Source organism: Coregonus lavaretus (assembly GCF_964263955.1).
Source record: "Coregonus lavaretus genome assembly, chromosome: 6".
Taxonomy (NCBI): domain Eukaryota; kingdom Metazoa; phylum Chordata; class Actinopteri; order Salmoniformes; family Salmonidae; genus Coregonus; species Coregonus lavaretus.
Window position 1 is genome coordinate 35863211 of NC_139993.1, and position 13597 is coordinate 35876807.

Here is a 13597-nt window from a genome sequence, read left to right on the forward strand (position 1 = left end):
GAAGGAAAATTATGTGGATATATTGAAGCAACATCTCAAGACATCAGTCAGGAAGTTAAAGCTTGGTCGCAAATAGGTCTTCCAAATGGACAATGACCTCAAGCATACTTCCAAAGTTGTGGCAAAATGGCTTAAGGACAACAAAGTCAAGGTATTGGAGTGGCCATCACAAAGCCCTGACCTCAATCCTATAGAACAGTTGTGGGCAGAACTGAAAAAGCGTGTGCGAGCAAGGAGGCCTACAAACCTGACTCAGTTACATCAGCTCTGTCAGGAGGAATGGGCCAAAATTCACCCAACTTATTGTGGGAAGCTTGTGGAAGGCTACCCGAAAAGTTTGACCCAAGTTAAACAATTTAAAGGCAATGCTACCAAATACTAATTGAGTGTATGTAAACTTCTGACCCACTTGGAATGTGATGGAAGAAATAAAAGCTGAAATAAATCATTCTCTCTACTATTATTCTGACATTTCACATTCTTAAAATAAAGTGGTGATCCTAACTGACCTAAAACAGGGAATTTTTACTATGATTAAATGTCAGGAATTGTGAAAAACAGAGTTTAAATGTATTTGGCTAAGGTGTATGTAAACTTCCGACTTCAACTGTATGCAATGTATTCCAAGCACTTATTTTCTAAAACCAAAAATGCTGTCAATCACTGTAAACATTGACAATCCTCTTTATAGACACTTTCACTTCATTCATTGTAAATGTAAGGAATAAATAATTATATGACAGAGTAGAACTCCTGTTTCATAGCTTTGCGGACAGCAACAGGTATGGCTAGTTCTCAGTGCTCAGGTTTGTATTATTTATTTGTACACGTTTTTCATGGCCTATTAAATGACATCTCGTCCTGTCGTGCCATGAATCACTGGCAGGGAGCTGGTGTGTGCTGTGCATAACGTTAACCAAGTTATGCATTCAGGGCCTGGTTTGTGGACCTGGTTTGTGCCTGTGTAAAATACAGCAATTTGTAATTCAGCATGTAGATACTGTTGCATTTTTTTTAACCGAACAACATAACATATCCAACATGTTATTCAGTTGCTGTAGGTAGAAGGTGTGTGTGGGGAGGGGGATTCTGGATTATCCCAGTTATCTCAAAACACAGGCTTTCATACTTGACCAAGTCCATGTTTCTCTGTCTCTTCAATAATCAACATGACAGGAGGAACCTGAACATGTCTCTCAAACAGACAACCTGATGCAGCATGGCTGCTGACCTACATATCAAACTATACTCTGGTATGAGAGAGAGAACTTATATAAAGGATGATTGACATTTCTACTTAAATAAACATATACCCTCCCCTAGGTTTGGTCTATTAGTATCTTGGATGCGTTCACTACTGGGTGTATAAAATGAAAGCATCTTCCTCCTAAGCAAGAAGCAATGCATGCCATTGCAGTGGTAGTTGCACTACTGTACAGTAAGGCAAGGCACAGTTGAGAATACCTGGACAGCTGAGTGTATATTTTTGTTAACGGCTGTGTCACCAAACTTTTAACAAATGGCACCTCTGCAACCCAGAGCCTGGAAAAACCCTGCTCGGAAATGAAGCACCTGCATCATAAATCTTGGAAAGTTACAATAATTTGCAATTCACTCCCTCATCAAAGGCAATATTACCCTAATTTATTATCTCCCTGGGCACAGGGCGCGCAAAGGCCGTGGAGATAAGAGTTTATCAGGAGGGGGATTGATTTTCATTAACTGATTGTAATAAAGATGAACTGCCGGGCTCGCACACTGACCAAGAGCCACACTTTATTGGAATTGAGCCAATTTATTTCATGAGCCAGTGGTTCTACTTTTTTGGTCCACCCTTTTCCCCCTGCTCTTCAGAATGTTCTTCCTTCCTTCATTACTGTAGTGTCCCAGCCCTACTGTTTATGTCACTACATCTTTTGATGCATCAACACAATGATTTTTAAAACACAGGCCAATGTGTCAAGTCAGCGATAACATCTGTCTATTTTCTCGTGTCTTGCTACGAGATGGTATATTTTCAAGGATATACTATACTCTTTGTCAATGTTGCATGAATGTGCTTTCTGTTCGTGCATCTGCCATGATTTGTATCCATTGCATTGATAGCCTGTGTAATGTATATGTTATGAGTTTCTTTATTTGTAACACAATCATTTTGACTGTTCCTGCCAACACTCATCATCATTCCCACCGGTTATTGTTACCCATCAAAATTGTCCCCAAAATAAATCATATCCCCAGGTTAAGTCCAATAACCATTCAATCAGAGATTACCTATTAAATAGCAGAGCACTGGGTCCACAGTCTTTAGGATGACAGATAATTTAAATCACTCTACCTTGCCTCATTAGGTTTCTATATGAGTATAAAATGAATACATTTCCCCACCTACTGCCTGGCTCTATGCTACACTGTGAATTCTAGAACAGACTCCAATCAGATATATCCTAATTTCCCATGAATTATCATGTAAGCTTGTTTTCTGAAGGTCTCGGAGGTGTTTCCCTGAAGATTGCATGTGATTGGTACTGCTGGTAACATGCTGAAAGGGCGTAAGGCCATCAGTGATAATGGCCATTTCAGCACACTCAATTACCCTATACCTAGAAAATTACCAGAGAAATATTCCTAGAAAAAGGTTGTAACATTTATAGACATAAAATGCCTTCAGGACAGGGATGGACACCTAGCTGTTTGTGCAATGACTCCCCTTCTCGGTGGTGTAGTTATGCATTTATTACACATTTGAGAATGCAACATCCAGTTTGAAATTTTATTGTAAAATTGAAAAAAAGGAGAGAAAGAGAAAAACCCCAATAAGCATTTCTTTTTATACATACCTTATCTTAACAGAACAATAACATCAATAAATACAAATTAAATAAATAAATAAACAATTAAATAAACAAATCAGTAAATAAACAAATAAATAAATAAATACATACATAATTAAATATCAAGTTTCTTACCTGATCAAATAAATAATTATAAAACCATTAAATCATTAATCATTAATATGAAATAATCTAAGCAGCAAGTATTGAAGAAATTTCAACGGGGAAAAAAATGTTTGGTTTCTCAGGCTATTACAGAACACATATTTTCTTTTTTTATATATAAAAAGGTACTGCTTCCCTTTCTAGTTAACCATGCTGTACTGAGCCCATCAAGCAGATAGGTGGAGCTCTCCTCTTTGAAAAAAAAACCTGTAAACAGCATTTTTCTGGTCCAGGTTTAGAGAATAGCACTGAAATGCTTCTCTTGCCCCATAACATGTCAGTAAAGTCTACTAAACAGATTCAATACTTTTGTTATATATTTTTGTATGCTTTGTGCTGAGAAACCAGAAGTTTAACATTTTTGTAAAGCAAAAACCCTCCCCTCCCAGCCCTCCCCTTTCCACCCGCCTTAATACCCGAAGAAAGGTCCTGTGCTGATTTTCCATAATATACAGATTTCATATTTATAATAAGCTACTATCCTTAGCATTCAAACCATAGTTAAAGAATCATATTGTTAATACGAGTAGTACCATTATTATAATCTTTAACCCCGTAGCCCCCCTATTGAGCATGCTCAGAGATTCAGTGGCCATCATGGTTGGAGAGATGGAATGACAAGGTATGAACATGGCAGAATGGAACCAGACTGAAAACACTGAACAACATTTCACTGGCTCGAGCACGTCGTTAACATTTTAGTGCAATGAGAATTACTGCTGTTGCCTACAAATCAGACAGGACAGCACCTGTAAACTCGCACCTCATGTGGGCAAATAATACTGGAATTTATATAAACGGTCTCCATCCACACGCCTCCGTTGCAATTATTGTACTCTTAACTTTTCCCCCTCCATAAAAATTACCTCCCATTTCTCAAACTCATTATATTTCAGTCACAGTTGCCATCTTTAATTTGTATTAACCAAGCTGTTGTTAAAGACCAAATATAATTTGATTTTAATAATTAAAAAATTCCTCCAGTAAAATGTGTGTAAGAAAAGCTTTTTGAGTAAGGCTCTAGATGCTAGGGGCACATCTGTATATCACAGCTTACTAAGGTTCCTAGTCCCAACAGGGGATAGAAAACAGAGGAGACCTACCACAGTAAGGAGACGCTGTTCACTTTTGGCAAATACGGGTAAATATCTACCTTGCAAAAAAACAAAACACCCATTATGTTCTTAATCTATATTGTTCTCTAATTTGCTAATATTTCAACTGTTAATACATCATCAAACATCACTACCACATATTTGCACTGCTGCATATGAATATTGTTAATCTGTGAATACTGCTATCGGCTTTTCTTCCTTTTTTAGCTTTACAATATGAACATTTCAATGTCTGATTGAGGAATTAAACAGAGGTTGTCCCTTTATAAATGCACTCGGCTGAGATTTGGCAACTCTGATGTTGATAAAGGCATTACAGCACTTTGACAGCATACAAGAACTCCAGCCTTTTGTTGCTGTCAGTGGTCAAGTTTAGTATGCATTGTCCTTTTGGTTTCAATGCTGAGGCTTACGTTCAGAACTCTTCAGAGAGCACTAAATATACATGCTGGTACTTGCTCAGTCACACCCTCGCAGTCAAATTCTCATTCAGATGGTTTGTTGCCCAGTCATTCAAGCAGATATGCCATTTCCCAGTCATCAGACAGACAGACAGACAGACAGACAGACGGGATGTGTGGTGGAAAAGAACAGCGTCTAAATATTCAGAGTGAGCAGGGCTCAGGGCAGTGCTCAGAGAGCAGGAGAGAGAGAGATAGCGAGAGAGAGGGGGGAGAGAGAGAGAGAGAGAGAGAGGGATAGAGAGAGAAAGAGAGAGAGAGCGAGAGAGGGAGAGGGATAGAGAGAGAAAGAGAGCGAGAGAGAGAGAGAGAGAGGGGGGATAGAGAGAGAGAGAGAGAGAGAGAGAGAGAGAGAGAGGGTGGGAGGGAGAGATAGAGAGTGTAATAGAGAGGAGATAGAGGCCTTTCCTCAGTGGTAGATGGATAGGCGTCAGAGGAGAATGAGTATGATGATTGAATGGCTTTGCGATGGAAATTAGAAAAGGGAATAGAGTTGAGTACAAATACTGCTACAACCGAAGAAACGTAAATCTGCAAACTGATTTCATCTCAGACATATCATTAGTGTAAAACATGTTTATATTTCATAGGAATAGTAACTTCTACTGCTTTAACAGTTTACTTTTTACTAATACTCTTTAATGTATCGGATCCATCTGGCCATATGCGTTGCCAACTATTAGACAACACATTATTGGTTCTTCAGGCTAATAGTACGCTGTCTGCATCAGAGTTTGTTTTGTTGTTGTTGTGTTCCTGTTTGTGACTCCTTTTTCCGAGCAGCAGCTGCAGTAACTACACTTAATGTCAGGTCTGCTGCAGTCTAATTGATGGATCATTTTGCTCTTAATTTGACCTCCTAAGGCTGCTAAAGCCAAGCTGTTCCTCATGGTGTAAGAGTTCTCCTCTCAGTGTGCTATTATTCCCACTGGAAAGATTGCATTTGCTCTTTAGTTAAGTCCCATCTACAGCAGGCAAGAAGGCAGGCATGCTGGAAGGACTACACTACACTTGCTCCTCGGTTTGACCTCATTGTTTGCCACTATGCTAAATAAACTCTATGGACAATTTGTTTCCATTCCAGGAATGATACAGTGCCTTCGGAAAGTATTCAGACCCCTTTACTTTTTCCACATTTTGTTACGTTACAGCCTTATTCTAAAATGGATTCAATAAATGTTTTTCCTCAGCAATCTACACGCAATACCCCATAATGACAAAGCAATTATTTTTTGCAAATGTATAAAAAAACAAAAACAGAAATACCTTATTTACATAAATATTCAGACCCTTTGCTGTGAGACTCGAAATCGAGTTCAGGTGCATCCGGTTTCCATTAATCATCCTTGAGATGTTTCTACAACTTGATTGGAGTCCACCTGTGGTAAATTCAATTGATTGGACATGATTTGGAAAGGCACACACCTGTCTATATAAGGTCCCACAGTTGACAGTGCATGTCAGAGCAAAAACCAAGCTATGAGGTCAAAGGAATTGTCCGTAGAGCTCCGAGACAGGATTGTGTCGAGGCACAGATCTGGGGAAGGGTACCAAAAAATGTCTGCAGCATTGAAGATCCCCAAGAACACAGTGGCCTCCATCATTCTTAAATGGAAGAAGTTTGGACCCACCAAGACTCTTCCTAGAGCTGGCCGCCCGGCCAAACTGAGCAGTCGGGGGAGAAGGGCCTTGTTCAGGGAGGTGACCAAGAATCCGATGGTCACTCTGACAGAGCTCTAGAGTCCCTCTGTGTAGATGGGAGAACCTTCCAGAAGGACAACCATCTCTGCAGCCCTCCACCAATCAGGCCTTTATGGTAGAGTGGCCAGACGGAAGCCACTCCTCAGTAAAAGGCACATGACATTCTGGTTGGAGTTTGCCAAAAGGCACCTAAAGACTCTCAGACCATGAGAAACAAGATTCTCTGGTCCGATGAAACCAAGATTGAACTCTTTGGCCTGAATGCCAAGCGTCACGTCTGGAGGAAACCTGGCACCATCCACCAATCATGGTGGTGGCAGCATCATGCTGTGGGGATGTTTTTCAGCGGCATGGACTGGGAGAATAGTCATGATTGAGGCAAAGATCAACAGAGCAAAGTACAGAGAGATCCTTGATGAAAACCTGCTCCAGAGTGCTCAGAACCTCAGACTGGGGCGAAGGTTCACCTTCCAACAGGACAACGACCCTAAGCACACAACCAAGACAATGCAGGAGTGGCTTCGGGACAAGTCTCTGAATGTCCTTGAGTGGCCCAGCCAGAGCCTGGACATGAACCCGATCAAACATCTCTGGAGAGACCTGAAAATAGCTGTGCAGCAATGCTCCCCATCCAACCTGACAGAGCTTGAGAGGATCTGCAGAGAGCAATGGGAGAAACTCCCCAAATACAGGTGTGCCAAGCTTGTAGGGTCATACCCAAGAAGACTCGAGGCTGTAATCGCTGCCAAAGGTTATTCAACAAAGTGCTGAGTAAAGGGTCTGAATACTTATGTAAATGTAATATTTCTGTTTTTTATTTTTAATAAATGTGCATTTTCTTTCTAAAAACCTGTCTTTGCTTTGTCATTATGGGGTATTGTGTGTAGATTGATGAGGAAAAATAACAATTTAATCAATTTTAGAATAAGGCTGTAACGTAACAAAATGTGGAAAAAGTCAAGGGGTCTGAATACTTTCCAAATGCACTGTATATGTCATATGTGTTTTAAAAGTATAGCATTCTGGCTCACAGTCACAAACAAGCCCACAGTACATGTGTCAGTCTAGGCCCTCCCTGAAGCAGTGAGAGAAGGGGGGAAGGCGGTGCTGCTGCATTTATCATGCATTCGCTGTGTGAAAAATGAACTCTGTCAGTCAGTCAATTCATTCGAAATGCCAATGTGTAATTGATTGTGCATCTCGTGCCCCGCAGTGCTGCTCTCCATCTGATCAATATTAGCATTATCCTAATTATGCTGCGAGTTAGGTCTCAGGTCCCCGTAAACTGATGGTCCCTATTAAAAGAGATGTGCTTGAACAGGGAGGCCCCCCCCCCCCCTGCAGAGAGCAGCTGGAGAAGGCTGGCAGCGGTAGGGGGCAGGACCAGGCATGCACTGCAACGCTTGGATGGCAATTTTATAACCATTGTCAGGGTAATTTGTATATTTTATTAACCAGTTAAAGATGTTGAGCTTCTTTACTGCTCCGTATCCACACTACCGGGTGGCACTTTTACAGCTGTGCTTTATGGTCAGATTATCTGTATTATCAGTGCTTTAATGATGCTTCTTCTCTTTTTCCTGACACGGAATGCCTTTTTCTGCAATGAAAAAGATGGTGGTCTACAATGATAATACATCACAATGGAACGCAGTGCGCTGACAGGGGGACTAGAAACAGCAGAAGATTGAAAACATTGTTCAATACACTGGATGTCTTGAATGTTTGGTTTGACACAATTTGCGGGATATCTTTTGGCACTACAGTGTGGAGCTTTATGAGCAACTAATCAGAGTTGCTTTATTCCTCCAACAGAGAGAAGTTACTAGAGAGATATGTCTAAGATGATGAGTCCAGATTTGGAATGTAATGGTTGAAGGATGATGACCGCTAAAAGTAGATCTGAACATGCCCGAAACAATCTCTAATGCACATATTCTACGTCCACTAAAATAGTTTAGCTTTTAAAATACGTTTTTTTTCTTTTTTATATTTTGTTTAAATATTCTCAAACCCAGTAGCTATAAATGTAAAAGAAAAGAAAAGAAAACCCCTTTTCCTCCTTCAACCTGAAGCTAGTGAGTTTCTTCTTAAGTTTTAACTTGTAACATTATTAGTAGTAGTTTGTAGTATTAGTATCATTAATACTATATTATATTACTGTTGAGAACAATAAAAATGTTTGGTCCTTTGGTCCCTTAGGGGTGAAAGATTTTCAGTTGTACTGTAGCTAATGGAAACCTCAGTGACCCCAGAAAGTCACAGTTCTGCGCTTGCTGAGAGATGGTGAGAGAAAAAGAGAAAGAGGGAAAGAGAAAGAAAGTCCATCAGTGGGACAGAATAGCTTCTTTTTTTCCACTGTTTTTCTTGATCTTCAAGTGTTAACCCTCATTTATCCAGTATAGTAAAAGCCACAAGCGCCTCTTTCTTTATATATATGTGTGTATATAATACGTATATAGAAATCTATTTGTTGTTGCTGCTTTTTTGTTTGTTTGTTGCTTAATTAACAATTCAAGTCTCAACGAGAAAAGTTTCACATCTTTTTTCAGTTTCTTTACTTCTCTTGTATTTCTTGCACTGTGCCGTTTGTTGCGTTGAAGTCCTTCGGTGTAGCTGCTGCCAACTCATTCACACCTTCTTCTATCTATTCATCACTGCAGTAGCCTACGTCTTCTTCATAAGTAAATGCTGATATGTCTTTGAAAATTCCTTGTGTTGATTTTTTTTAAACATAATTTTTGTTTTCAAAAAAAAAAAAGTTGAACTCCTCCAAGATATCTTCAGTTGTCCTCAAAACCTAAAAAATAGAGTTCAAATTGTTAGGTTCTAAGCTCTGGTACAATGATCCAGTCGGACTCTGAAGAAAGCTAGATTTATTAAACCACACTGGGTCATACAGCTGCAAAGACAAGGTTTGATTACACAAGCACATATATTTATAACCTCCTACTAGGCAGGGTCAACTCCTTACACATCTAGACAGCCAATTCATCTCTGTTGCTAGTCAGGAACTTAATTGGTTCCTCTCACTGGTGTAGTCATAGCCCTGCCTGATGCTAGAACCTTTGTGGGCATGGAAGTGTATTCGTGTGAGATAGGACTGTAGTAGGAGGGTCGTTGGGGTGGGTTTTTCTCACTTCATCTGTTGACTGACCTCGAGCCGAATTCCTCGCTCCTTCCTAGTTCCGCAGCTGGCCTACCTTATCAGGAACTGAAACTAGACCCCTTTGCCTCCCTCCTTAGGATCATTGATATTCAACAATAACATGTTTGAACAGAATATGAACTTTCTGCACTTCCCCTTGTCTCACTCAGTAACTTTCCATATACCAAGTTCCTATTCACCCTTCATTGACCCCAACATATACATTCCTTATACATGTAAAGTAATCAATATGTTCTAGTATGGTAATGTGAATAAGTATATATCAAGCTAGAATCCAACAAAACCATGTTTAGATCTAGCTTGCTTTGCTTTGAATGTTTGAGATGTCTTGATGTATAGATTTTACTTTCTTTTGTTTTATATCAGTGTGATGGTTTGGAGAAAGCCAGCCCACATTTGCAAATCAATCTATCTTTGTCTATCATGATGACAGATATCCCATTTCTAGTTGACAGGCATTCTATAAGTCTGAGTCTATAAGAAAGTCCACTGGGCTTACCTGTGCTGTTGCAGTGAATACTGAGGGCTAGGCTGTGTCAGTAAGGGCGGCTGGCATCCTTCGGTCGTTTTAACTGGACTTTCAACCTCTTCATTCCAATCTGAAAGCCGTTCATGGCTTGAATAGCTGCCTGTGCGCTAGCTGGGTTGTCGAAGCTCACAAACCCTAGGAGAAAAGACAGGCAAAGTGTATTAACCTAAAAGCTAAAACGGTCAATAGGGGAAAGTAGCCGAATAAGTATCCAATGATTTAATTATGAGGAAGCAAATAAAATATTTCAGACAATGCCCTTGCTCAATCAAATAGCATTATGCATGGACTAGTTCAGATTATATCAAAGGGCTTATTGTGATGGGAACCAAAGTAATATTTGGAACAATATTTAACAATATTTAACAATTTCTGTCATTTGAACCATTTTGCTTCTCAATGTACTGTAGCTTTGTGCAAACACTCTCAAATGCTCTTGAATATAAACCAATGAGCATGCCATTGTGGCTGTTCCACTTGCACAGAGAAGCAGAACCCACACAGGCGAACACAGAGAGACAGGCTGACGCAGAAGCACATGCGTACGGCGCCAGACACTCAAGTCCAAACTCATGCTGAGCATCCTGTTTCCATCAAGTGTAAAAATAAAGCCTTGAAAGTCAGTGACCAGAAACTGCAGTGGAGTGTGGCTCCGGTTGATGCACTCCCCAGCGTCTAGTGTCATTAGGAACAGTCGATGACCCATGGAAAAACAGCAGGAGCCTCCCCAGGTCCCCTGACACCTGGGAGGGGAGGTGTCTGCCTACGCTGCCCCATTAGGGGGATGGGTTAGGGGGGACAGAGGGAGGAGGAGAGGATGAGAGGGGTGCCCCGGGCCGGCCCTGCCACAGATAACAGGGAAGGATGTGGACTTAAACCTGCTTTAAGGGGAGCTCTCCATGTCAGCTTTTCTCCCTGCACCATCAGTCTGGGTTTATCCCTCTCCCTGCCTTCTACATTAATTACCCTCCAGAGCAGCCCAGTCCCCAGACCTAACATTACGTTGTAAATACATAGTGTATTAGTCAATACTGGAAATTTATATGTTATTAAGTCCCCCCTGAGAGCCGGGCGGCAATCAATTTTGCCCAGGGATGTGCGGCTCCCTGAATTGAAAACAAATGTTGATCTATAATTGTCCTTTGCCTTACCCTCTTTTTTTCTCTCCCCTCCCTTCATCCCCACTTTTCTTTCAAGCCCAAAGGCAGGTCTGGTCTGTGTGTTGGCAGAGCCAAGTGGGCCAGGGCCAGGTTAGCGTGTGAATCAGCCCCAGTGCGCCCTGGGTATTGGGAAGTAGTGGGGTTACAGAGCGGTGATCTGGATGCTGATACAGCAGAAGCCCTCACATGAGTTATCAGGTCAATTTCGCATACACACAGATACAGTGGGACAGGGACTGTGACTACATACATGGTATTCCCAGGATTTGTTGTGAACAAAATAGCTAAAAGCTTTTCAAACTCAAAGGACATCCTTAGTAAGATAAGAAGGGAAATATAGGCTACCAACTTGTTTAATGTAAAAGTAAAATGTTGTTGAAATAGCACAGGAATCATACTATCATAATATATAACAATTAAAATATTTTAGTACAGATTGCCTTGTTTGCGATACATTTAACGGTATTTAATATAATAGATTGATTGATAGAACAAACATAGACCTTCTCTCTATGACCTACTGTACAGTTATAGCTACATTACAAAACTCACCGAAGCATTTGCTCTGGTTGGTAGCTCGGTCCATGAAGACCTTGGAGGAGATGACGCTCCCAAAAGGCAGAAACATCTGCATGAGTTCATTATCTCCAAACTCCTGTGGCAGGTGGTAGATGAACAGGTTACAGCCCTCAGGCCCTGCGAACACACAAAAACCATGGAAACCACAATCAAACCTATTTACTGCTTTATTTACCGCTGCCTGCAGACCAGACCCACTGCTTCTCATTTGGCCGGGGAACAGATCGTAGAAGCACGACTAATGGAGTGGCAAAGAAATACATTTGTTAGGAGTTCTGTAACATTATCTCTCAATAACAACAACGCTGTGTTTACCGCCACAAATACAAATTGTGAATTTTCCTACTTTTATTTGATTTTGCATGGTGTGGCGGCATGACATCACTGAGGTGGTGCCTTGATGATTTGTTTTCATGGAGATGTCGAGCAGGCAGCATTAAACCTCTATTCAAGCATCTAATCTAGTCAAACGTCTCAACCCTTAATCAAGACAAAGGCCTACATAATAATAAATGTATATGTCTTTGAGGAAAAACTGATTGGTAATGATTTAGAAATAGTGAATCCAAAATTACATTTACACACAGTTGTCATCATAATTCTGTGTAGGACAATCAACTAAGCAGATTGAGATGTGACTATAAATGGGTTTGAACCCAGTCAATGGATTACACAACGCAATCAACCTTTAGATGCCTCATATGTAATCTCCATGTAGTCTACATTTAGGTAAAGGTTAAAACCAAATCAACCCGCTAGACTGCATCACATCCAAAGATGCAAAGATGATGATAATGATGCTTGATTACTTTTATTTCCCCCCAGATAATACCTTCATGCAGCTGGAGTACTATGTAAGACTTTCATTTCTAAAAAGGGAACATTTAATCACCGCATTATAACACCTAGACAATATTTCCAGGAAAGTGTAATACCAAAATATGAAATACAAATCGCAATAAAGCAATATTGCAATGAAGCAATAACAGTGAATATTTAACTATTTATAATAGTGTCGTAAAATAGTTGTAAAAGAGTGTTGTAAAATAGTAATATTGTTCTCTCACCCTCACCTTCTCTCTGTTGCTGCTGCTGGATAACCTGTGATGGCTGAGGCAGTGTCTGGCCTATGGGAGTCAGTGTGCCAGCTGGGTAGATAGCTACAACACATTGAAGGGGAAACACAGAGAGAAACAAGGGGGTTCATGTCAACACTGCTGTAGGTTTGGTCATCACTGAATACTCAAACTATTTGTGTAAATATGTATCTATTAACAGAATCTTTATTTTAGTCGGTCAGTTATGCTGTATGCTTTCAGTTATAGTATTGCAGTATGTCATTCATTATACAACGGGTTGGTCTAATCCTGGATGCTGATTGGTTAAAACCGCATTCCAGCCGGTGTCTATACAACAAGTTACCACCGGCTAAAGCTATTGTTGAAATGCCTATTTACTCTGTTCCATCTCACTGCGCAATCCACTGTCTCATCAGCCCAGCCAGGCAATTTATAAACTTGATCTCCACTATGAAAATGTATGCACTCACTAACTGTAAATCGCTCTGGATAAGAGCGTCTGCTAAATGACTAAAATGTAAAATGTAAAAAGCATCTAGACATTATCTCCCATTTCTTTTAGACTAGCATTTGGTTTTCAACAGCAGAGATTTGTATAAACCTTGCTGTCTGTCTCTCCGACATTTGCAACATTGTTTCAATATTGAAATTTGATCTCCAGCTGTCCCATAGTAATGAAAGTGTCGGGAGTCGGGACGAGACAGACAGGCAGACAGCTTTTCTGCCAATCGAAGTCATGAATCAGCTGGCATCATATTTATGGATATATACAAAGAAATGTCAATAGAAAACCGGTAAAACGAAA

The 13597-nt window shown here is 40.4% G+C and overlaps 1 protein-coding gene across 1 annotated transcript in view; it reads right to left on the reverse strand.

The window, feature by feature from the left end:
* Nucleotides 1–9981: 9981 nt before the first annotated feature.
* The window catches only part of celf5a (cugbp, Elav-like family member 5a), a gene marked incomplete at both ends in the record, with an annotated part of 228051 nt that continues 224435 nt past the window's right edge, over nt 9982–13597 (reverse strand). Inside the window, 3 exons of the mRNA XM_084163224.1 lie at nt 9982–10109; nt 11687–11830; nt 12787–12873. Coding sequence (XP_084019350.1) covers nt 9982–10109; nt 11687–11830; nt 12787–12873 — 359 coding nt within the window. The remainder of the gene's footprint in view (nt 10110–11686; nt 11831–12786; nt 12874–13597) is intronic.